Source organism: Helicoverpa zea, chromosome 17, assembly GCF_022581195.2.
Source record: "Helicoverpa zea isolate HzStark_Cry1AcR chromosome 17, ilHelZeax1.1, whole genome shotgun sequence".
In the NCBI taxonomy this organism is placed as follows: Eukaryota; Metazoa; Arthropoda; class Insecta; order Lepidoptera; family Noctuidae; genus Helicoverpa; species Helicoverpa zea.
The window spans coordinates 7,665,014-7,692,721 of NC_061468.1; the positions used below are offsets into that span (position 1 = coordinate 7,665,014).

General features: G+C 35.5%; 2 protein-coding genes across 5 annotated transcripts in view; one reads left to right on the forward strand and one right to left on the reverse strand.

Annotated features, from left to right (window-relative positions):
• LOC124638035 (semaphorin-1A) overlaps nucleotides 1-27,708 on the forward strand; it is a 317,825-nt gene that overhangs the window by 153,884 nt on the left and 136,233 nt on the right. The gene's annotated exons all lie outside the window — the stretch shown is intronic.
• LOC124638038 (cilia- and flagella-associated protein 20-like) lies at nucleotides 7,509-8,531 on the reverse strand. The gene has a single exon (XM_047174829.1). The coding sequence runs from the start codon at nucleotides 8,529-8,531 to the stop codon at nucleotides 7,509-7,511; it is 1,023 nt and encodes a 340-aa protein (XP_047030785.1).

The following is a 27,708-nucleotide window of genomic DNA, read 5'->3' on the forward strand; positions in this document are numbered from 1 at the left end:
CAAAAATGAAACTCCAAACCAAAATACAAGGAAGGATAACACAAATAAATAACTCGAAGCAATAAACACATAACAGAATAACATAAATACTGGCAACATTTACAAATATTGGCAATCGAACCCGTGAATTATATTCAGAGGCAATTTGTGTCTTGATGTACCTTATTATATAGAGGTATATATTAGAGCTGTGTCGAATATTCTAGATAAAATTGTAGTTAGACGATGTAGGCTAATGACTGTTGGATGTGGATTTTAGGTAGACTGACATTTTAGAATTTTCTAGCCTTTTCAATGCTTTACATGATATCTAGGAATTACTCAGTAGGTAATTAATAATTCTCAATCTATGAAATAGTGTGAATATACCGTTATTTGTTACTGCAGTTTGTATTTTTTTTGTTTGTTTGTATCTTACTTGCGAATTCAACGAGCATAACAGATTCCTATACCATTTAAGGCAAGGCTATGAAACCATCACATATAACAAATCCTCTATATGTATATATTTTAGACAATTTTTTGTTTCTATCTCTGACATTCTAACTTCACCCATCGACGTCACAACATAACGAACGATAAATAAAAAAAAAGTACAAAATATATTCCCCTACGCTTGATCCTTAAAGCTCGTGCAAAAATAATCGTTCGATATTCAAAACGAAGGGCTTCGCTTTTCGCGCAATTAACCGCCGAGTTTAGTCCCTCTGCTTCCGGTCGGGTACTTCCGGGCCACCCCCTCTGATGACGGGCAGTTTATTGATTAATGAAGAAAATGTTGTAAAATGATCGCTTGTGAGAAATAGAAGTGACGACTCATTAGAGTGACAAGTTTTCAGTTGTTAAGAGATAAGTAGTTGAAGGTATCAGCGAAGTGCTTTTTGAAGGCAAATTGACGCTTTCAAATTAGCAAATTGGTGATAATTTACCTGCTATTAGATAGGAAGAAACAATATCTGTGTAATTCAGCAAACACTGTACCAATAGTCTCTTAAATGATAAAGTAAAGTATTTTATGTATATTTTTAGACCATTTCTCCATGCAAAAATTTAGGTAGGTACCTACGACCTACAGCCTTTGTAAATTTTAAGTGCTAGAACAAACACCGAAACAAGGGGCCCAGCTGCAACCAGGCCAACGAATTACACACTCCAACCACACTAGGAGAAAATGAGAGGGGGAAAAAAAAAAAAAACTTTTTTTCTTGAAAAAATACCCAGGCGTTTCATGCGGAATTGTATTGTTTTCCAACACCCTGGATACCGGTGCAACTGCGGAAAACGATAATGAGCGAGCACTTTTTCCGTCTACCCTCACTCTTGAAATGAGGTCGAATTACGAATTGTACGCTCACTTATATAGAAAAAAAAATTCACTCCTCCCGCGATTGTGGGCGCCGGCAAATTGACGATACAGGTATTTTTGTGTGTATAATGAAATGTGAAACCTTTTTTTGTTAGGTATTGCGTGGGCTGTATAGATAAGGAATTTTTTGTCGCCAATTTCTAGAAGCAATATTGACTTCATAATTCGGTCTACCAATGAAAATCTAACAAAAATCACATCGTACACAAGAGAACTACCAACGCCAAAAATCCCTCACATTATTACTTTTTATGTCTACAATCCATCATTGAAAGCTAATATTACGTTGAAACCTCACCCACTCACACATACATAAAAGAGCTCATACCAAAGGTAAAGCATTCACATTGCTGAAAAAATCCTCTGCAAATAATACTAGACCAAAATAATCACCCTGAACACAAGCAAAAGTACCCGGATCCCCGGATCCCGGGGCATTTTGTACCTTCCGATAGAAAAAAGGGATCCATCGGCAGACGCTTTATGTGCTCATAAAAAAATTATGACGGTCCCTGAAAACGCTAAATTGAATATGAAATCAGCACGATGAACTTTTAGCCTGAATTTAATGAAGTGAAGTGGGCACGTGTTAGCTTTCGCCGTTTTGAACTCCTTTTTGTTTTAAAGATGCCCTGAATAAGCATTTAAGTTAGACAAATAGAGCTAGAAATGAGTTAACAATGAATTTTATTTTATTTCAATGTTGAGTACACAGCTACTTAACAAAAAACTAAAAGTGCCAGTATATTTTCAAGTGAACGTGTTTTCTATAAAGCCGCTTCTAAATTCACAATGAAAAAAATATATATTTTATTTTACTTGACCGTTGCAAACGTTCGTAAATAAAGATAAACTACAACAATACTATCTAGACTTTACATTGACATTTTTTCACACTAAAGAAATAGACGTACAATAAAATAAATTTCACAGAAACCCAGCTGGTCTGACAATATATTTCATTCAACACGTCACCGAAGGCTATCACAAACCAAGTTTAATGAATCTTAATATCTGAGGGATATATTTCAAGATGTTAGAGCTTTCGGACTTAATGTACCGACTTAAGATGAACGGCACGATTATAGCGAAGATCGCGAGATACTCTTTATTTATGATGGCCTAACCCTTCACAAGTTATGTGGGAATTTTTGTAAATACGCTTTAAAATTCGCAGTTTGTGAAAGTCATTGTAAATTGACCTTTTTGTAGCAGAGGCCAGGTAAATTTTCTGCTGTCGTGTAAAATTTTCTCTGTTTAATAGACGCAATAGTTTAATATTATTTCATACTTTTGGGCAACTAGTGTGTATCTAATTAGAAGTTATTATTGCATATATTCTATTGCATTGTTAACTTATTAATAGGATACACCATAGTTGATGAAGCTCCAGTTACTTTTTTTGTAACTAAAAACCGCATTTTTAATTTAAATCGTGGAACAGAATAGAAAGTATTAAAAAAAGATTTAAATAAAAATTTACGATCAAATGTTTGCGCTTCGTTAATTTTTCAGTTAATTAACTCCCTCCGGTGTTTAGCTATGAAAAATAATTGCTAAATATTACATTTGGTCGTTAACTGTGTAGGTACCGTTTCTTTTTTTTTTAATATCTTTTTAGGCCAAGTTTTATTTTTATACCAAATTCCGTGTTTCTATTTTTATTAGACAAATACCGGGATTAAAGGAAAATCGTCAATAAAAACAGTATTGACCCAAAAACCTATTTTTTGACTAAAAATACTCGAAATACAAAACTTCGATCCTTAATATTTTAATCCTCTTATGTCAATACCATGCAAACAACAAATAATATTTATAACAAATAATATTTATAAAGCGTTGATAAAACTTCCACATTTTTATAACAATAAATACATTGACTCGTCGTTACATAATCATTTATGTACATAGGATATTATATGAATATTCTTCTGAAAAATATAAAATCAATGGCCTCGGTTAATCTTTTGATAACACTTAAAGCAAAAGACAAGTTTTTATTGTACAACATTTCATTCTGAGCTTGAAGAACATGCACAAAATCTCCTCTAGCCCTAAACGTTGTGACTGTCAATATTATTCCCACACAACCGTGTACATAACATTCCAGCTATAAGGCAGCTTTTAAACAATTTCCAACGCATATTCTGTATACGTAGTCATTATCTCAACATGCATTAACATACTACCCAGGGCATCATCACAGGGTTAATTCTACTTCGAGGGAATCTGCTGAAATGTATGTAATAAAGCCAGCTTACGACCCAACACTGCGGCTGTATGAAGCACAATTCCAAAATAATATGAAATTATTATCATTTCGCCTCTAGTTCGCAACGCTTCTGTCTGGATTTCACGAGACAGTAAACACGGTGCTGCAAACAATCTTCCGACTTATTTCTTACTAGAAGAGGTCTATTTTCGATTGTGGCAAGAGAAGCGGTTGGATTATAAAAATGTAAAGACACGTTCTTTTGATCAAGGATTGGTCCGATTTTAACCAACCGTGGTATTGGAGTGATTGTTGCGATTGCTTTTATTTATCACTTTACAGTTTGTTTGTAGTTAACAAATACAGATATTTTTTTTGTGTATTTTAGAAGAATGTCCATTTTTTGGTTGTAGGATATTAATAATTCTAAGGCACATACATAGGAACAAATTGACCTAAATGAAATCATGTAACAGCGGTTTGTTTTAGAAAAAAAAACATACAAAACGATGATGAAGGGAACAATAAACATACATAAATAATTATCGCGGTCCATCAAAAAACCTATAAACAACGAGGAACGTCCCAAGCTACCCGTTAATTTAGCCCCTCTTTTATGTCCATAAATATTGTTAAAACCTCATTAATCTTTTAATATTCAAGCGAGACAACGTATCGGACGAGCTGGCCGTCTAACTCGGTTACCACGTCAATCTGAGCATGAGTAGATACATCAAAATTACTTATTAAGTATGTTTATGTTCATCAACCCGTGTGGGTTGATTAGAAAGCAAATAAAAACGGGCTTAGTTGTATCACAATTGCGAATATGTGAGCTCAAAAGGTGTCTCAAGAATTCAATGCCAATATACGATTGTTAAATAAAAAAGCAACTTGAAACGTCAGACAGATATAAAACGGCTATCGCAGCAATCCAAACAGAATGCAGTCAGTCATACGGTGGCGGCAGTCGACGCCGCGTCGCCGACTGCACAAGAGCTCGTCATCGTAACACTCACACTTTTGTTGCCTGCCACTTGACCCACATCCTCTCTACGTGTCTCCTGTAACAGGAAGCGCACCCCTCCCCACACTACGTCCACTACACTACAAGCTAATATCAACCCTACCACTAACACACAAGGACCAAACTTCCTTAACCCGTCCACCAACTCAAAGGCGACTCCCCACGCAATTTAACACTTTGTTTTTCCTTCAAACATGGCAGAATATTCAATGTCGGCGGAAAATGAGTTGGATGTTGCTATTTAGCGATTTGCCACTCAACAGTTCAAGTAATAAGTTTCATATTCAAACGGCAAGGAGGTGCGTTCAAATGAATTTTTTATCCCGTTTCGGCCTTCACTAGCTGCAATAATACATGTAATCCGAACCTTACTGGCAACGCGATCTGTATATTCACAAAAGAAATATATTAAAAATTCATAAAAGGGTTATGGCCATACCTATTTTTTATTTGAAAAATAGGATGAAAGCGGAAAGTCGTGACAAATATAATTTTAGAGCTCAGTAACTGCTATGTTAGACAGATTTATTGTTTATACTACACGTGTGAATTTCTTCGCAACTTGTTGCTCATAATAATGACAGGAAATGAATACAACAACTATGATTAGAATACTACAAACTGAAAAAAAAATCTATAAAAAAGCAAATAGTATGATATGTAACGTGATTTTCCTACTAAAGCAAATCGTTAAAGGGTACATAAAAATCGTTTCCTACCTGTTCTCGTCCTTATTCTTTTTATTCGTAATCAAAACTTTACGGCAATTTTATACGTATCGAAAAGGGTCCATATCAAATAAAATCGGAGCTAAAGGCTGGCAACTTCTGTGCGAATTTGTTGTGCGTTGAATCAGTTAATGTTGCCAACTTTTAATTGGTTTAATAATTCGCGTTTTCTGATCTCTGCGTAGGTATAAAGTTTTAACTTTTTCAATTACCGTTAGTGAAGTTTCCTATGTTATGATTGACGCTAACTCCCTCTTAGCCGATGTTTCTATTAATTAACGTTTATCATTTTCATTTAAATTCGAATGTTCCAATCCAATGTTTCTATGAATGTCGGATTAAAAGTTACTTTTGGGGTGGGTCAATTAAAATAATCGAAGTTGGATCAAATGAAGAATTTTTAACGAACTTGCCACACCATTTTTATCAAAAATTGTTCTAACCCTTAGTAAAACTAAAGTAAAAATAAGTCATTTTTAAAATGATACACACAAGGACATGTAAACAACACAAATCCTCAACGAAATAGAGGAAAAAATACACAGAAGTAAAAATAGTTGCCCCGACGTTGGCACTAAGGCGTATAATCCCCTTCTTATACCCAATTTATATGAAAAACGACATCGAAAGAAACAAAGGCTCTCTGACCTTAGAAATTCAACCATCAGCTACAAACTCGATATAATAGACCCTAGTTATAGGTTGTTATTTGATTATGTGACTTATTGTAGCGGCATATGTTTTGTTTTTAAGTGCGTTATTTTATTTAATCCACGAATGTAAATTGCATAGGGTTGATCTTTTGTTCAGACTTTTTAACTCAGTTTTTTTTTGCAATAAATATGATAAGTACATTTGCATTTAGAAATCAGTTTACTATATACCTTATTTCTCATTAGGTTTACTTTTTAAATAACATTAATAACACAACATGATTATAAAAAATAAGAGCCTATATTCTTTATAAAAATATAAAGGTCAAATGGATTTATACATTTTCCGGCTTTATTACCCGGAAAACCAAAACCCATACTAACAATATTCCTAACTAAGAGCGATAAAATATCCACCCTATTATTCCAGTTTGGTCACTACTCGTTAGGCAGCACACATGTTGGAGATTTATCAAGCAAGTTAGCTAGTGTGGCCCTTTGTTGGTCTAAATTAAACCGTAATTAGTCAGGGCTGGCGCGCCGGTGATTTATACCGGTTTTTACGGAAAACCGGCCAAGTAATGTTATCATCCACGCAACGGGCCTTGTAATAACTGAGGCCAATGTTGGGCCAACGTTGCTTTGATTTGTTGGTCGTAGTTCGTGTGTGATGTGATTTAGGGAGCACATGTTTGTTTTTGTTGGCACTTTAGGATGTATTGTTTTGGTTGTTATATGACTGAAATCACAACGAGTATTCTGAGTGATTTTCTTTGAGACTGTAGCGAGATTTAATGATGAAAGTTCAGTTAATACTTGTCCGATGTTATTATAAAAAAAATGCAGACTATTCTTCTTCACCCTTCTGTACTTATAAAAAGTTGTAAAAAAACTGCTTTCTCAAGTTGCAAATTAAACATTTACAGTAAAACTGCTACACAAACACCACTTTCTATCAACCCAAACTAACAGGGTTACGTAACCAAAAAAAATCGAAACAAATATAATACATTAGGGCTGCCCCTAACGTAATTTGACTAAACGTCAACAGCCTATTACCCCCCGTGACCGATCGGGCCGACACCGTTCAATATGAACGATTCATTCGCGAAATTAAACTGTCAGCTGACTCCTATGTTGTTTGTTTGTTATTAACTAATGCACACAAGGGAATTGTTTGACCTTTTATAGAACATTGATTTGATATGGCACTTGGTAGGGGAGATCGCGGTTGAAAAGTTATTAAAAAAGTCATGTATTTTCTATATGCAATGTCAATTCTCTCTCGCATCGTAAAATACGAATAAAACACAAAAATAAATAAACAATGATCAAGCATTTAATTACATGCATAACATAATATATCATCTACATTCCATTATTCGCAATTGAAAGCAATAAACGTTAATATTAAGCAAAATACGAGTACATAATTATACCATCAACAATAAATCTAAACAATTAGAACGAAAAAATAGTAAATGAACGTAAAACGATCAAAAATCTGATTGCAATGATTTTAATCTCCCTCTGCATCCGCTTCTTCATCATCTTCTCCACCTTCTTCAGTCGTGGGTTCCACTGTTGCAGTTTCGCTACCCTCAGTTTCCTTGGGGCCCTCAGCTTCAGGGGCACTCTCAGTAGTCTCGGCGGGCGGGCCACCTTCAGCGGCTTCTTCAGGCGCCTCGCCCTCAGCCTCCTTGGCCTCTTCTGCTGGCTTTTCACCTTCAGCTTCTTCAGCCTTAGGTTCCTCGGCTGCTGGTTCTTCGGCAGGAGCTTCTGCTGCAGCTGGCTCTGGCTCAGGAGGCGCCTCAGGCTCCACCTTCTCAGGTGGGGCGCTCGGTGGTGTTGGGGCAACTTCACTCTTCTTTGTTGCGGATTGCTTAGCTTCGACTGGAGCTACAGGCTCACCTGGCGCACCGCCCTCAGCCGAAGTAGCTGCTTCTTCCCCTTTTTTGACTTTCCCCTTCTTCTGTTTTCGCTCCAAGGGCAAGTAAAGTTTGTAATCCTGAGGTAGTTCTTCTTCAGTGTAAAGTCTCTCGCTAAAATAAATTCTTCTTAATCTTGCATTAGCATGTACTTGTACTCTCAAAGTTTCTATAAATTGTGTTCCATACGCTCTTCTTGTAAAATCAGCTAGATTAAATTGTATTTGATTCCAACCTCCTGCTAGGCCAATAGGCATGCTTGTACAAAAAGGTTTGATTTTGGTCGTAGATTGAAAATTAGAGATTCTGAAACGCCTTCTCATATTCTTGTCGTCAAGTATCATGATTTCGAATGAAAAATAGCGTTTTAAGTTTTTGACGATCATAACTAAGAAGGGCAGTTTGATGCCTAAAACTTGATTGTTTTTCGGGCATGTTATATACGTAGTTGCAACATTCGTACTAACGATTTCAAGGACTATGGAATTTACTTCACTGTCAGTTAGTCGCTTTATGTGTCCATTTTTCACTTCCATGTCCCATATCGCCAGAGGGTTGGCCCCGCAACTATAAAATATGGACAGCAATCCATTCTGGTATGAGTTTTTGAACATCGTTGATTAAATTAGTTAAACAACAGCAATAAATGTAAATATTATTTACAATGTTGGACACGTTTGCTTTCTGAAGTATAATGATTACTGAATGACATTGACAAGTTTAGTAAAAAGTATATGGTTTCTAAAAATAGGATCGTCTATGGAGTTTTTACGGTTCAAATAAATACTGTGGCAAATGACATTAAATGAAATCGGTACAGCTAGGAAGTTTTACGAATTTAATAAAAGATATAATCAGGAATATTAATATTTATTTCGTTAAACAAACAGTTATTATATAAATTAGCATCTATATCGTTAGCCTAAAAGTTATATCTAAAATAAACACTATCCATACTTAACTTTATCAAACTTAATTGACAATAACACTTGGGATGCATTCTTGATTCTGAAACCGTTGACGCCACACGCAGGAGTATAGAAGAAGAAGATATGCGGCGCCGTCTTTAATCAGGATAACGGCAGGAATTTCGGCACTTTCTTCAACCTCACCTTCTTAATTTCCCAATGTCAGTATTTTCTTCAATTTTATCCCATTTCTTCTATTGGTGTAAGAGTTCCTGCATGCGGATCAGATTGTTCAACAGCCACAGCCGCTCCTACTGACGGTTCTTTTAAAAAATCTGTAGTAACTGATGCTGTTTCCACTGTGATGTCCTTTTCCTTAATTAGTGCTGTTGTTGCATGCTCTGCTTGTAAAAGTGTTGCTGTATCCACATTAGAAGCATTTACGTCAGTCACTTCATCAGGCCTTTCTGCAGCAACTTCCAGCATTCGAGATTTTTCATCTAAAGATTGCAAACGAGACACGGCTTTGATCACCTGCATAGAGCCTTTACTCTTTGAAGTTGAAGACACTCTTTCACTTGGCGGATTTACCTTTGGAGGTACTATTTCCTCTTCTTTTATCATTGGAGGTATTATTTCCTCTTCTTTTATCATTGGAGGTATTATTTTCCCCTGATCTATCTTAGGAGTTATTATCTCATCAACTGTTTTAACTACAATCTCAGTATTTGTTATTTTATTTTTGTTAGCCGACGGCTTTCGTTTCAATGGGTAAAACAATCTATACTCCGCAGGCAACTGATCTTCTGAAAGAAGACTGTTTGCAAAATATACCCGTCTCAATCTTGTGTTGGCGTTTATTTTTACTTTTTGTACCTCCACAAATTGCTTTTTATACGCCCTTTTAGTGAATTCCGGTAAATTGAGATTGATTTGGTTCCAGCCATCTGAAAGTCCAATTGGCATCACGGTACAGAGCGGTAACACTTGCGTAGTGCTTTGGAAGTTTGATATGCGGAACCTTCGTCTTGTTCCAGTATCATCCAGTATCGTGACTTCAAAGGAAAAATATTTCTTAAGGTTTTTAAGCACCATCACTAAGAATGGCATACTTACTCCCAATACTTCTTTGCCTTTAGGACATACTATGTATGTTGTGCTTACATTAGTTCCGCCTATTTCTAAAATCATGGACTTAATATCTTCATCTAAAAATCTTTTTATGTATCCGTCTTTAGTGAATGTATCCCAAATTGCTAAGGGTTTAGAACCAATGCTGTAAAATATAGTAAGCATCCCTCGCTGGTAAGCTTGCCTAAACATATCTAAAACTACTAAATTTGTCGTAACATTCTAGGTATATCGTTTCTCAATAAATCTGTCATTAGTCTTACAAAACATCTGTCAGTTGCAATCTGTCAAAGCATAACCAATGGTAATTTTCTTCGACTTTTTAAAAATTAGACGGTTTCTAAGAAGAATTTATACTAAATACTGTAGTCTACCATTCTAGGGATATCCCACGAGACATGAAGAGTGTCGACAATATATTCAGTTCAATGAGCATTTATGATAAATAGTAAATAAGATATTTATATTCCCACGCCCAATAGCGCTCAATTGCAACAAATAAGGTACCCTTTGCTGTGGGCGATGATCGACAATTTGTCGCCACTTATGCATTATATCCTGACATCCAGCACGCCCAATCAGGCACATAAATGCGTTGAGCCAATCATGACAACACTTCATCGACTAGAATTTACAAATATTTACACAAATATTTTCCATATTTTTTTGGCTACGTATAAAAAGCATGATTTTTGTTGTAACTACACTTATGCCTGCTGTAGGCTGTCATTTAAACATCTTTGGTAGTAGTAACGGGTAGTCAAAATGCAGAAAGTCTAACAAATAGTCTTGCGAGGGTTATTGGGTTACCCAGATAACTAGTTTGAAGAGATCAGCTAAAACACTGGAACTCAGCTCCATCCAGTTAGACTGGAAGCCGAACCCAACATAGTTGGGAAAAGGCCTGGCAGATGATAACACTTATTTTATTCTTACCATAACATATTCTCATAAGCGGTCTCAGAGTTTAGATCAAGTTACTAATATATTTTAAAGACAAACTAGTGACAAAAAACTTTCAGTAAAGAAAATGAAATGAAATAATGTAATCGTAGCCCTCGTAGTCTCTCATAGCACGGCGTAGCACGGCGTAGACATTTCGTAGAAGTCGTAGCATTACTGTTGATCGTATTTTATTTATTCACAACAGCTACTTTTAGCTTTTGCACTACTTGAAATTCTAGTTTATCTTCAACACTTTCTGTGTAAAGGAATTTTATTTTTTATGTTAATATTTAATGAGACAACGTTTTTTGAGTAGTTTTAAAATTTAATATTATAACCTCTTTTTGCTCTTCAAACAATGCTTTCGACTTTTTAGTCTAGTGTAAGTGTAAATAAGTGGTTTTCTAAGACTACAAAAAACGCAACATCGTATTTCACCAAACCTTCCACTAAAAACCAACAAACTAATCAACTAACAAACAAACACAAATTAATACACATTTTCAAATTCTATACAACTCCGTTACTTTATACATAAATCCAGTTGCAAAAGGTTCTAAGTGAAAATTAAAATTTCCTCCATTAATACTGTTCGGGTCATTAGGGGCACGTGAGCTGACTAGTACACAGGGTGTTTATTAAGCGATACAATCGGGTACGCTATGAATATTCAGCGGGCGTTACGCTCTGCCCTAGTGTGTACTTTTTAAATGTGAACAGAACTGTGTATGTGTTGTGGACTTTTTAAATTTGGAACGCGAGTTTTAAGTGTGTTTGTTTTTTTTTCCTAATTGGATCAGCCTGTATATACTTTTTAATGTGATTGGTTAGTAAGTTTTGAAATTTTTAATTCTTAATTGTAATTAATAACCAAAATTTTAGTACACAAAGCCATTTAAAAATTTTGTGTTTGCCTTGAAATATTTTTGTTATTTTGTTTTTTAATTACAACTAGCACAAAAATATAGGCGCAGGCTGAATTGTGAAAAATATAAAACAATGAATAAAAGACACAATAACTTGACTGTTAACAGTATATTTGAGTTAGACACACAAACGTTTGTCAAGCCACTACAAATGAATGTGACAGAAATGATACAATGCAGACCCAAGCGAGTTAATAATACCTACTCGTATTAACTGTAGTGTGATATGACGAACACCAGACGTTATAACAAGCAAAATGGTATGTTGTACCTATCATGTAATTACCTACTATTGCAATGTGTTTAATTATCAAGTCCATTTTGAGAAATGGCAATACATTTTTAGTTTCAAAACAGCACAAAAACATTTGAAGTCATCAGCCTATTTTCTTTGATAGAAAAAAACATTTTTCATAAAACAACTTTTTATTTTCAAAATTGAATGAAGAAAACTGATGTAAGATGTTTATGTTGTTAATGGACTTTAACCATAGTAATGAGCAAAGGCTGGTTCTGTCGTTCCCAAATGCAATTATGTTTATAAGAAAAGTCTTGGCATCATGATGATGACATGATGACAGGGGCTTGTTATGTCCGTAAATCAGCAGCCTATAAAATATCAATGACTCAACAGATAACATTTTTCAATAAATTAAAAAGAATACATTCTTCCAAAGTATTACTCATACGGTAACATGTTCTAGTCTTCCGTACAATAGCACTATCATACATCTAGAATATATAAATAATGGCCGGCGACTGCAAGTTTCTACAAAGACACGATGCAGGCCCCACTTCACTAATAGCAGCTATTCATTCTAGACGTTTCTATGACACGACGCAGGCGTTCGCGAAACATACGACTTTGTTAATTACTTTACTTGTTTCTATTCTTAAGAAATTATAGTGCCATAGTAACGTGTGTCATACGTAGTATAGTGCATATTAATTGATAATAATTGTAGGAAATCTTCGCTTGAAAACTATCCTTTTACCTTCAAAAATAATGTATAATTTACTGACTGGAATGATGTATGTATCAATTCTATTCTTCTTTTTTATCTCCTTAGATGGTAAGTGACGATGTGATGAAGGATAATTTCCAAAAAATCTTTTGACTATCAAACATTTAGTCAGGTATGTTCTAGACATACGTAACTGCGATGTTCCACAAGGCAAGACTGGCTTCATTAATTTCTAAACACAAATGTAAGATACAACTTGTAAGACACAAGCATCTCGAATTATGAGAATGAGGGAAGGATAACAACACCTGTGTCTTTTTCCGTCCGTACAAAACTAAGGTTTGTACAATCTTCACTGAAATTACTATGCCGGTAATTCATCTTAATTTTACCAGTATATAGCACCCACACACAAACTAAAACACTATTTTTCATAAAGGCCATCAATGTATACATTAAAGAGTATAGATTCGACGTTTATAATAAGTCTAAAAAGCCAAGCTTTGGTTCACTCAAAGAAACATCCCCAGCGTAGTTAATTTCGCTTCAAGATTTTCAGCCTTGACCGACATTAGGTCTCAACAATATTATTTCTGCTCAAACATTTCAGCTGTTACAGATATAATGTATTCTTATGAACAAAGTTTATACAAGCCACGTCCTTGTAACATTGTGTAGACCTCGGAGCCTCAGTAATGTAGAAACCAATTTATTGTTCATTTCAACTTTGTAATGAATGCTGCGAATTTCTGATATCGTATTGTAATTGTAATGTCTATCTGTAGAGTTGCCTTATAAGACTTCTATCAATAGGTTGCTGGAAAAATTATACTCAATACTGAATTCTTTAATGCATACCATAATGTTTACAGTTGTTGTTGTACAGGTAATTTTTGTCACTATTATGGACCCTGTCGGGCACAGCACATACAATAGTAGGAGAGAGGAACTTTTGATATCTTTGTTTCTCTTTTTAGACATAGCTTTAGAAACTTGTGGTATTGTTGAGATGCCATCATCATACGAAGTAAAAATAAAGAATACTTGAAGTAATGAAGTATTAACTTTCTTACGTTTTATTACGACGATAAAAAACATTTGTTGAAAAGGTGTGCCTTTAGATAATTTTGATAATGCCTTTTTGGGCCGCGAGCAAAAACTAACTAACTAAGATAAGCCTTGAAGTCATATGCTTCTTAAGATTTTAAGTATCGATAAGCAGAAATTCGTTTGAAAATTCTAAAATAGCGTAATGATTAATTGTTTTGAAGACCCATCTGCTGTTAATTAAAAGTGAGTATTAATAACTATGAGTGGTTACTTTTAATTTTTCTCAAGTTGTAAGTAATTGTTTTCGTTTCATTTACAAACTTTAAGTGAACATTAGAAATTAATGAAACATAGAGGTGACTTTGAGTTTGGTGAATAGATATTGCTTTTAATTTATTTAGTTCAAGTGTAGTTGACATAGTTCAACACTCTATTCAAAATTACTCACATATAATAAGTTGATATCTACATTACTACATAGTTCACTTAAATGTAGGTACAATGCAGTAGCAAGTATCATTTTTATCAATGTAGCCAACAAGATCTTTCTGGCACCCTAGTATAGAAGCGATACTTACTTTTGATCATTCCCAATTATTACTTACATATATCACAACTAAATATTTAAAACTGTAGGTACATATTTCTACAAAAAAGTTGTCCTTGAACTCTACCAACATAACCCAACATCACCTCACAAAAACCAACTACAATTCATATTTACCATAACACTTAAGGTCACAAAAAGCTGTAAAGTTTACCCTGTGGTCAGTAAATAACCGATAGGCAGTGTTATCAGAACGAGGCAGCGACGGGCCTTTTAAAATATGACCCTCTAGCCCAGGGCGGACAAAAATGACCCCCGTTTATGTACTGTAAAGATAAACATGGACATTGTTCGTGTAAACGTGAAATATGTGAAAATAAGTTTTGTAACACTTTTTGGGGTTTCTTGCTTAAAATTTGTAAATTATGTATGATATTTTTGATGTTACTTTGAACACTATATTCATCGGAGATATCTTTAAAACTTTATCATATTTTTTCAGGGTATGGATTAGTCAGTATATGACTAGATACATGCATTCGGTTTGAAGATCATGTGAAAGTCTACTATATACTTAGAAATTGATTTCCCGTGTGAACGTAAATAATCTTATATATTTTTGTTGTACAATAAATATTGTTATACTCAATGAGTTTTAAATTAAATGCAAACAATAATCATCTCTATATAAATAGATTCAATATGTTCGTTAGAATGTGCCTTGTACATACGCTCCGAATAACAGAAGTCAGCCAAGCATGTCCGTTATCTATTAATCACCTTGCTTGCGCAAAGCAAATTGACCTTTTCAGACTGTTTTTGTATTGTCTTTTTCCTTAAGATTTTTTCTTTTACATGAAGGAAATGTTCATAGGTAAATCTTATACAAAGTAATCGGCTTCCAGCAAGTCTAAGAGTTCACACACTTTTGCCAACGAAGCTAACGAAAACGGAGCAAGCTTTGAAATTCTATGACCACGAGAAATATATTCTCATATTCTAGTAATGTTGAAATAATATCTACTGGTATATTTTTACCTACGAACAAATTGAGCTCTCGACGTGATTGAGTAATAAGAAAAAGAATGTTTCACTCAGCATCCCAGCGGACCTGCCTGAGATAGAAATAACCACCGTCTGTGACGTCGAGACGTCGAAATCGACGTACTACCTTTTGATAGAAAACTGATTGAAAAGCATGCCATCATCTGCGTAGGCTGTCCCAACTATATTCGACTTCCAATCTAACCAGACGCAGCTCAGTACCAGTGTTCTACACGGATTGACTGGTTATCTGAATTCCTCAACCCGAGAAACCCGGTCCCCTTAAAAAACATTGTTCTGACTTCTGACTACTGGTAACAACCCGTAATAATTTCACTTATCTGTCAGGTAAGCACATAATCGTCTTTTAGGTTAACCGGGAAAACGGATAAAGATCTTCTGTTTCGAAGAACATCTTAACTTTTTGGTGGTCATCGGTACATAGAAAGGATGGGTCCGAAATACCATGACTGTTTAACCCCCTAAATATTTTTTCAAGCAGTATACTCAGCCTAGTATTCAAAATGTGAATAGGTAAGCGATCAAAAGTTACGTTAAGAGGTATTTAGAATTTACTTCATGTTATAACTTTTTATGCTCAAATATGTACTTAAAGCGACACTTAGGCCGTACCTTAAATTCTATGTGTCGTTACAGTTCGCATTACAGCGATGTTGATAGCATGAGTTATAAACACTAGTATACAACTTTTGGAGTTTTCAGGTACCTTTAAGCTTTTTTATCATCCGGGAATGTGTCACCCTAAATGTCGAAGTCAAGCCTAAGTTAAATCATTTTGTTTCATTGAGGTCTTTTCAAATAAAAATAAGTTTGATTCTAGTTACCCATTCCAAAAGTAGCTTCCTATGGATGATGAGATCAAAAGATATCCACGATTATATTTTTTAATACTCTAGATTATTTTCTGTATAAATCTATTTGTATCGAATCTAAAAACAAATATCCTAACTAAATAGTTCGTATAGTGTTCGATGGACCCCGATTCCCAGTAAAACCAGTACTTTTCCTACGCCGGGTGAGTGTACCAACTCAGTAATTGAATCTGCATCCGCAAGTATACCCGCTCCTTTAATTTGAGTAAGTGTTGCGGTACCGTCCGCAAACACCGCAACGAACCGCATCTAACCGGTTATAACTAGACGTAACCGGTGTAGGGAAGTTTGAAGGGGTTTTTGGGAAAATAAAATTAGATTGCTAGGGTAGTATTTGAAAATTGTTCGGTAGTATTATACTGGGTTAAATTTTATTTACAAGAAACGGTTATCAGTTTTCCTGTGTTATATAAAACTTCCTATAAGTTCTGGAGTTAAAGGACTAATTTGATTTGAGCACCTAGTAATTTGATTGTTATGAACAACTAGCTGTTGCCCGCAACTTCGTCTGCGTGGGCAATATAGAATCGTCAAAATACTACTTATCCCGTAGGTGCATTCTTTCACGTGACAGTATAATTAGGATTAGCACTTAGCAGTCGCATAGATTCATTGATCAAGGTTGTGTTGTGGATGTGACCATTTATCTAAACAAAAGAAGTAAAGTTTGTGACGTTGTTCAGCCAATTTGGAAAATTATTACGTATGGTGCGTAAGTAATTTTCACAGGAAACAGCTATAATCTATGTCTACATGCTTTGAGTCTGACAAAGCTGTCATTTGTACATTTTCTGCAGCTGCTGCGACTAATCAGAAGCCAGAAAGTCTGTCAGTCTTACCATAATATGGATATCGTCTTGTGTAGTTGACTGGATTGTAGATAGGTAGTCGCTCCAAGCAAAATATTGGTACTAAAACAGATTCGGTGACTGGAAGCCAACACCAACATAGTTGGGGAATAGCTGGATGGATGATAAAATGAGTCATCATCATCAGCAGGCGCATAGGGTAGGATAGTTTCACTTACTCATGGTAAGGCTGACCACACATTAGGCGTGCGCGATCCTCGGGCGTGTGAGTAGCGCGGGCGCCGCGCGGGCGTCGCGAGCGCGTTGCGTGAGCGACGCCCGCGCTACTCACACGCCCGAGGATCGCGCACGCCTAATGTGGGGGAGGCCTAAGCCGGGACTCCACCGAAATGTTTGCATTAGTTCACGAATAGGCAAAATGTACGTATCTGTGAGAGTCCACTTCATGTGTTCGTACTTGAAACCTGCAGTTTTGCCGAGATTTTCAGAATGTACGCTCGCAATTTGTCATTTCTTGGTGGAGCCAGCAAATCAAAAGAAACATAAGTGTTGTATACTGTGCGTCACTACCGCACACCGGGAAAATTTCGCTCTTGCGGAGGACGTTTATATACCATATTTTGTGTCACACGTAAACAGGACGACAGTAAATATCCACCGAAACACTTTCAAAGATCTGATGAGCGAACAAATCAGACCTGACTTGGTCACCTGGGGCCAATCAGAGCTCTATGAAGCGATAATACTCTTTGGCTCCTACTGTTATTGTGGTTTCTGAAAATTTATTCACCTCATTCAACGATGAATGTAATTCTGATGGTACTATTAAGAACACTTGCTTAGCGCAGAAGCTGACGTTGCCAGGTCAACTCTTTTGACTTCTCGAATAGGATACCATTGGTTTTTGTGCAATGCACACCTGCAATGCATTCTGGATTAGGACAGGATATAGGTGGATAGGATTTGCAACAGAGAACAATTCTGTCTTTGTGATTAAATGACATCAAACGTAGTTTTATATAAAAGGTGTTTTTTAGGGTTTTTAGACTTGGCTCGGGTCTTACTGAGACTGTTCGTAATCGTGAACAGTGTATTTGCGATCAGAAGTTGAAAGTAAGCATGTCTCTGGTATGCGGCGCGTAATTTGTACGTTTTCAGACGCATAAAGCATTTTACGTGTGTATGGTATTAAATAGAGAGAGCTCCCATTTCTTATCTGCACTTTGTATCTGGGCTTGTTTTTAAAGCTACAGAATCCTACATTACCTTCCTCACGCTTAGCAGCGCTTGCGAGAGATAGATCCTCATTTCTTCTAGGATTAAGTTTACATATTTTGCATCAGAAAAAATAATTAAGGTCTACTTAATACTACTCACTCAAAGTAATTTGTTTTAAGGCCACCACATTAGTGGAAGATAAGCTAAACTATGTTTATGAAAAAATCCTGATATGAACTCCATCTGTAACTTTAAATGATAATTAATTGTTCCACTAAAGTCATCATTTTTGACATAATGTTCAAAAAATAATTTAGATGGCACCGTTTTAAATTTGGCTGAGAACTATTAATTTTCTTTTCATCAAGGTAATAATTATAGTTGGATTTTGATGTGGCACGGCAAACTGACAAACACTATTGAAATGTCTATCGAAAAATTACACTTCGTGTTAAAATATGGTGAATTACGGAAAATACACAACTCCATCTGTTGGAATAATAATCCTCTATAAGGAATGGTAATATTGTCATTTACCACCTCGCTCCTTTGACAAATTGATGATGTATTTTATTTACCACAGATGGAGCTACTTTAACCTTGGCTAAACAAAATTTTCATATTTTTTTTCTCTTCCGAAGTTACTTATAAAGGTGTGATTTTCTGTGTAAAGATTAATAATAGGCCGATCAACTAATATAAGTACAACATTCAAATGTACAGTTTTGACAAATAGATTGCGTGTCGTAATATTTTACATCTTGAATTCACAAAATTAATCATATCTTTTGATAGAGTGAATCGATTTCGATGAAACAAAAACTAAGTAATACCCCAAGTTACGTAGAATATTTGTATATAAGCATTGTCTGCATTTAATTCGTAGATTTTACGTGAATCCCGAACAAACAAACAGATAAACAGACAAACAGACAAAAATGACAAAAATGATGGAAATGGGTTCTGTTAGTTATCCTTTAACATGCTGGCTATTTTTTTTGTCAATTTCTTCAATGTACAAAAATTACTTTTCTACAGATTTATTATATGTATAGATAACAAAAAATACTCTTGACTGCTTCTAAGAAATTCCAGAAGAAAATTAATTATATTTATATCAGTTATTTACTACTACGTAATGATTTATAAAAAAATCCTACCTTCCATGACAACAAGACAATAAATTCCAAATAAAAATTCACCAAATAGTCATCCAAATAAAAATAACAATTTTTATCATGCGTCACTCCACTCAACATATTTGTCCGAAACCCAAGTACTACATAACAAAACGGCTACTAAATATCGGATCCCAAAAATAAGACACTTGACTTTCCTCAATCGGACGTCTTATTTTGCTGACCGTAAATAAATTTCGAAGGCCCAGCACGTTTCTACGGACCGTACTTCAGATATATTATGCTCCCTTTGTCGTAAATTTTACGACTTCAAAAATTAGTCGTCGTGAGCTGACTAGATCGGTTGAAACACGTAACGGCAAATTGTTTTACGCTGGTTTTGTGGCCACACTGGATAATTTTGCTTGTGTTCTATACGATTTTGGATAACAATGTTTTGAGTGTGTGCGTGTGTGTGTTTGGGTGAAGATGCTAGATTTTTTGAGGGAACCGAATTTTCCCTCAAAAAATCTAACATCTTCACCCAACTTTAAAATGTTGTTGACCAATGTATGTGTAACTTAGTATTAATAAATGTTTGAGAGCTACAATGAAAAAGCGTAATTCAACGTTTAAAAATATAATAAACCCTCTTACTAAAATAGCCATACATCATTGCAAAAACACTCAGCAATTATCTAAAAAGCGCGAATTTTTCACACAATACGAACGAAAACGCCCACATTTTCGCAGTGTAAAAATTGTAGTAGGCTAATCAGCATATTTACAGTACGTATAGTTTGTAAATTCTTATTTATGACCAATTTTTGCCGTTGCTTAATAATGCAGCAGTAAATTAAGGCTTTAATATAACGCGAAGCCGACGCCGCGGACTGCTCGCTTAGCTTCAGTTCGCTTGCGCGTGGGACAAGCTATAAGAAGTTAGCGATTTTCTGTATATAAACTTATTTTGGAGTATGTTATTTTATTTAAATAGGGCTTTTAATTAAGTTGTTTTTCAGCCTGGTCTTTATATACATATAACAGTTTAATAATTTTGTTTTTTTTTACTAGCTAGGTACATATTTTTTCCAGTATGTACATAAGTAATATGTTGCGCAAAATACTTATGTAAGTACAAATCAGTATGTAGATTGTTATTCTAAATGTTTTTTTGCCCACAAAGATTCAAAATATCTTCTCAGATGAATTGACTTCACTTTCAAGTATGCCATTCTCATTGAATATTTGTTAAAGCTACTCCATTTTAATGTGGAATAATTTACGAGTCGCATTACTACTTTAACGGCACCTTTGCACAGACGCTCCCATTTTAAAACTAAACTATTTGCAGCGTGGGTCTTATTCTCATAATTACTCGTTATTATAACTTTTACTGCGCAATATTCCATTTGGAAAGGTTTATTATGGACACTTTAATAACCTGTGTGATATTAGTGTTGCCAATGAAACCTGAGAAGAGTTTTCATTTATAATAATTAATTATTTAATTCTGCAATAATAAACATGTAGAATATCGTGATATTTGAGTGAATTATGCCAAAGGTTAATCACCACTTTTACAGATAATGATGATTATTTAGTAAAAGAATTTATCCTATATTTTCAAGAACTACGTACACCATGGGCTTAGATTAATTGTTCCCATACTCTTTAAAAACTACACTGAAGTCTCCGGAGATTTACGGTGGATTTCTATAACCTATCTATCCTTTGATTAGCAATTAAAATGGAGATTACATTATGACAATAACAATATGTAAATTATGTCCATGTATGGATAGATCTACACTAATATTATAGAGAGGCAAACTTTTTTAGTTTGTTTGTAATGTATAAACTCAAAAATTACTGGACCGATTTTAAACATTCTTTCACCATTACAGAGCTACATTATCTGCAAGTAACATAGGCTATATTTTATCCCGGTACGGGCAGTAGTTCCCTCTGGAAGCGGGTGAAACCGTGGGCGGAAGCTAGTAGGTTATAAATCGCTTGTCGCTTACACTTGTGGCCAAGCGCAACAGTAACATCGCTACGTGATTTATCGTCCGCTACACCACGGTAACTTATTACCAACGTTTATGTTCGGCGAATATGTACGAGATCATGTATTTTGTATATGTACACAGTATGTGTAAAGATACATGTAAAAATACACTTAGGTTCGGGCTGGGACCAATTTGGAGCCGAATTTGCCATGAAATGTATGTTCTTAAGTTGTACAAATTGCATCCAAATATGTTAAATATTTTATATCTTTAATCAAATTATAATTTTACATCGCATTTCCTTATTGTGTTTGTACTAAAAATGTCCTTTTCTTTCATTGCAGGTAAATAACTTAGAAAATATCTTACTTCATCAACTGAATATAAGAGCTAACACTGGTAAGCTTCTTAATATTAATAACTCAATCCTGAAAATATTAAAATTAAGTCGAATTTTCCATCAAAATGGCTAAATACAAGACATAACCGAATCTGTCAATACTTGTAGGATGACAAGTGTAACTATGCCCTAAGCAGAACATTTAATATTCATTTATGCTAACAACAGTGACATCTGTCGGGGGAACGTAGGAGCTATTATCTTCAGTACAAATTCCTGAGTTATATATAAAGGTACCAGTCCTGAATTATTGTGGGATAGCTTAATCAACTGAGTTATAAATACCTTGCAATTTATAAAATAATTCTCTGTCTTATAAACCGAATCAGTATTACACCAAATGTGTAATTTTCCCTTCTATACTAAAAACATTCAGTGTTATATCAGCCTTAGAACTCCTTCCATCCAGAGTTTATCAAAACGCTGCCCCCCATTCTCCGATAGTGGGTCACCAATTTTTTGTAGGAGAAAAAGAGAACTCACTGATAGAAATAGTGCAACGTCCTACAAAAAGTCGGTCACAAATCTGAGTAAGAACGCCCGACAAAAAATCGGTCCGATTAGTAGGTGGACAGCCTTAAATTGATGACTTAAAAAAAAAATACCAAAAAACCAAATCTAAAATCAGGTATGAAGTACAATTCCAGTGAATTGACTCACATTTGCTAAATGGATCCTAAAAAAGAAAACAAAGACTATTTCTCTGTGGAAAAACAAAACAAATATAAATAAAGCCATTCACAAAATAAGGCATAGCGTTCACGTGTGAATAGGCTAATTCAGCGTTCACTTTTCGCTCTCGGCTAAGCGATATTACGTACTTTGGAGCTCAAAAGCGTTACGAATAAGTATGTACCGTAAGCAGTTATCCATAAATTCCCGGATGTGTGTACCGACAGTTTGACGGGGGCCACCCCTAAATAATGGGCGGAATTTCGCGCCATAGACCAGAGCATAAACTATTAAAGAGATGCCAACAACCCACTATGGCACGATTTTATGAGCCGGTTTTGCATATTGAACGGCTGTATACCACTTCAGTTTGACAAATAATCGCTTCTTTTCATTTTAAGTTTACTGATATTGTAAGATATCCATTTAAGGTTGTGGAAATCTTAGTCTATGCTCGTCTTCTGAAGAGATCGTGGCTAAGTCAAAGCCGCGCGGATCGATCGTAGGGTTAAGCAACGCTTGTTGTGTTCGGTCAGAGGATGGGTAATGGCACTATTATCATGAGTTTTTCCGTGTTTCGGATGGCACGTTTGGCAGTCGTTACGGGTAGTCGGAAGCTAGACAGTCTGACAACCAGTCTTACTAAGGGGGTATCGGGTTGCCGAGGTAACTGGGTTGAGGAAGTCAGATAGGCAGTCGCTCCATGTAAAACACTGGTACTCGGCTGCATCCGGTAAGATTGGAAGCCGACCCCAACATAGTTGAGAAAAGGCTAGGCAAATGAGATGCCCGTCTACAGAGCGATTATCTCAAAGAGGTCTATGCAAAACGTTTTTCAAATAAACCAAATGTAGATATTGTTAAACAAAAATGTATTTAAATTAGACTTCACTTAAAAGAAATGTTCACAATTAGTTTTAAAAACAAAACAACTAACACAATAAAGATACCTAGGCTAGGTTTAACTAAATCAACAAAACTAAAATTAATTTACTCTTGACATGAACTAGGGATATAAACTTATGTTAACTTCAAACGTAAGTCTAATATTATAACTAAAACGAGTATCCATAAGAGTACAATAAAATAACGAAATTGCCTGTATTTCTAAAACTAGCTGACCATATCCAGGGTCAAACGCATTTTGTATAATGTAGTGTGTATAAGTTGCTCAGAATCCTTCAATTTCATCAATAAGGTCCGCAACATCATCATGTTCTTCCTCGATCCCAGTACTTTTGTTTTCAGTAAGGGTAGGTTCAGTTTGCACAGGTACATCTGTTGTATTTTTAAGCAGCTCTGTCTCCCCACCCGTTACTTCTAAATTAGGTTCCTCCTCAACTCTAATAACCGTCTCACCAGGAGGTATCGGCTGATCAACATGTTCTTCTGGCAGTGCCATAACGTTTGACTCTCTCTCATCCATTTTACTCAAATCTTGTACAGTTGAAACATTTTTAAGAACTTGTACAGAACCAATAGGTTTCGATTTATCCTTTTTGATATCTGGAATTTTATCTTGGTCTCCAGCGTTCTCAAATTTTTGTTTATGTCGCACGGTCTGAGACGGTTGCTGCGGTGTTTCTTGCCCGGATTCTTTTACTTCTTGTGATTGTTCTGACTGCTTCGGTTGGACACGTGATGGCTTTTGCTTCAAGACTTTCAATGGTGGTTTCTCTTTAGCTGCAAGTACCTTCTGTTGTACAGGGAAATACAATTTATACTCTGCAGGTAATTCTTCATCTGGGACAAGTTTGTCTGCAAAATATATCCGTCTTAGTCTAATATTAGCGTTTATTTTTACTTTCAGTACTTCGAAAAATTGTCTGTTGTACGCCTTTCTAGTGAATTCAGCTAAATTGAACTGTATTTGGTTCCAGCCATCTGTAAGGTTAATTGGCATCACGGTACAGAGCGGTAACACTTGCGTAGTGCTTTGGAAGTTTGATATGCGGAATCTTCGCCTTGCTCCCGTGACATCCAGAATAGTCACTTCAAAGGAAAAATATTTTCTCAGGTTCTTAACGACCATGATTAAAAACGGCATGGATATGCCCAAAACTGCATTGCCTTTGGGACAGGTCATGAACGTTGTGCTTACATTACTTCCACCTATTTCGAACACCAATGACTTAATGTCGTCATCTAAAAACCTCGATACGTATCCATCTTGAATCGTCGTATCCCACATGGATAGAGGCTTAGCACCGACGCTGTAGAATATGGTAAGCATACCACGTTGATAAGTGTCCCTATACATGATTAAATATTTTCTTTCAATATTTTCTTTAATTGTTAATTATTAAATATTTTTTTTAAATCATAAAATAAATTAAAAGTTACATTCTTAAAATATTTGTCATCTGTCTTCTGTCAGCAAAATAAACTTCTAATGTCAGCCGCTTAAAGAGGTTTACAGTATATTGCCATGTAGTTTTCATTAAAATAGTTTCCTAGTTTATTTGTATGTAATATTATTGTAACCACATTTGCCTTCCTATTTGAACCTTAATTCCTTAAGTGCAAGGTTCAGTTTATCTTGCACTGACATTTCTATATGTTGCATTATCTAATTTTGCTTGTGTCGACATTTCAGCATTGTTATGAAGAGGTAAAAGACCAATTCAAAGTGTAAAGTACTTTGGGAACGGCGCCGGCGGAAATTTGCGTTTTTGCCAGTCCTGGGTAGATTGATACCCTTTATCTTCGTTCGTTTATACGAGTAATTATCGTAAACGCGTCTTCGTATTCTGTGAACAAATTCAAAGATGCGAGATAAGAGATTACCGTTCATTATGTGTTGTGTTGCTATTAAATAACAGTTCAATGAAGATCTCGATCGCTGTTTAAATAAAATCCATAATCGCGCAGTGGTATTAAGTTATGAGTAACTTCACAGTCAAATTGGGAAAGTACTTTTGAAAACTTGTAGATAATAACATAACATCAAAAAACTGAAACGAAATAACTATGAAAATGTTGTTGAATGTAACTCTCAACATCGGACAGATAGAACGTCATAATAAATGAGGCGTTCAGATGTAAACACAAAAACTTGTAACATATACGAAGAAATAAAAGTTTTAAAAGAAAAGCTCGCTCTCTGTGATTTATCTAGCCATTTGTCATCCTCGACACTAAGAAAATATGTCACGCAAAGCCACAAGTAACGCACACAGGCGCTGTAACGAATATAACATTTTTGTCGTCTCTAAATCACATGACTTTTCCACTATGCCGGCTGCCCTTAGAGACAGCCGTGCACACTAACAAAAAACACGAGTAGCGGGAACAAAAGAAAAATGAAAAAGTGCCTTTCGACTGTCATGATAAGGAGTGCATGGGCGTGTTCGCGTTGTTATTGCGACTACACTAGCTACACAGCTTCACTGCTTTTTGCCCCCGGATAACGCGTTTGCAACACTGTGCTTTATGTTAGGGGAACACAGTTAAGATATCATACTGGTTTTTTCGAAATTAATGGCGTAGAAAACGTGGAGCCGATAGCGCTAACGGATGTCGGAGAGAAATAAATGAATTAGATTTGTTTATGTGTTTTGCTTTGGGAGAAAACGATTTAATGTGGATCAGGACATAATAGATGATATTCTAATCGATATTTAACGTTCGTGTTGTAATTCGATGTTTTATTCTCCACTAGGGCCATTGTAAGTATATTGCTAACATTGTAGGCAATTTTTTAGGACTGTTTCGATTAGAGATTCGCGATACAATATTGGGCACTCAAAGCTTTGTTCTTTATCTATTTTCATTCCATGTAAGAATTACTAAATTCATGACTATACAAGGTGTTGATTTGCATTTGTGCCATACTTCAGGAGGAGGACATAAAATACGTAAATAATCGATTGGAATTACAGTAGATGGGAAATAGCTAATATGCACTGCTTTTTTTGTCATTGTAATGTCGTAGTATTTCAGAAGTAATCCAATTTTATGAATGAAATTTATGAATAATCGTTGCATATGCTTTGTTTTTGCACTTGTGTGAGGGCGCAGCACGGTTTTAAGGCCAGTAACACACGCACCAAGTTTAAATACGGCTAGAGGACATTGACGGAATTCCGAAAAAAAATTAAAATCAAAAATTTTCGTACCAATTTTTTTGTTGATTTGGGTTGAGAATCATTAGTATAATTACGTCCTTGACTATGGCACGGATGCAAATCAACAGCTTGTATAACAACCTTCCCAGTTAATTTATTTTCGCAGAACGCGTATTACACCGCTATTAAAAGCAATTTACGTGCCATCGAAAACGTTTCAAAATAAAAACATTTTAGCTGCAGCTTTTTAACTGAGAAAATTCGAAATTAGAATATCGAAAACTGTAAAAAAAGAAATAGAAACAAAAAATGGGCGATTCAGTTGTGCCTGGTATATTTACAGAGCTCATTGCTCGGCGCAACGGAGCGTGGCCTGCATAATGTATCGAACGGTACGCGATTCCGGCAAAGCTTTGTCTGCGTTATTTACAACCGCCCCGTGTATTCACGCGGAAATTGGATTTGTAAAATAAGACACTGTATAAATAATCTTTATCTAAAACATATCTCAGTGGGAACATTTGCCGCCCAAGTTTTTGTGAGCTCCGATTCCCAACGTTTGTCAGATTACACGCGAAAATATCTGTGACTCTAGTAGAGATAATTAACGGTACTTTATGTGGGAACTTGTTCTATGCAAAATTCCGTCCCGTGCCATATAACGGTCCGTTTTTTTCTGTGGTCCAAGCTAGTCTCTCGTTTGGAAATAATCGTCGTTGCTTCAATGCCCCGGTAGGGACAATGTATCGAAATTAATATCCGGGACGTAGCGGCGAACAATTTGTCCACCCGGAATGTGGATAATTAAACCGGCCTGCAGCCGTTTCCTAGCGTACATGAAGCTGAAAATATATGACGGCGTCTAGCCGGCATTCAAGCAGTTTGTCTGACAAAATTGACCAGACACACAGGATAGAACAAAAATGAAATACAGCCAATAATCAACTATTCCATATAATAATTTGACTCAGCGTAAGTGATGGACCATTAATTTTAACCGGTAACATTTTAACGGAACACATAATAGTGGTTTAATTCCGTTTTATATGACATCTCATATCACATTCAAATTAAATAATGGTCCTG

Coding starts and splice junctions, on each gene's coding strand:
- LOC124638038 (XM_047174829.1), bottom strand. CDS start 8,531: ATGTTCAAAAACTCATACCAGAATGGATTGCTGTCCATATTTTATAGT.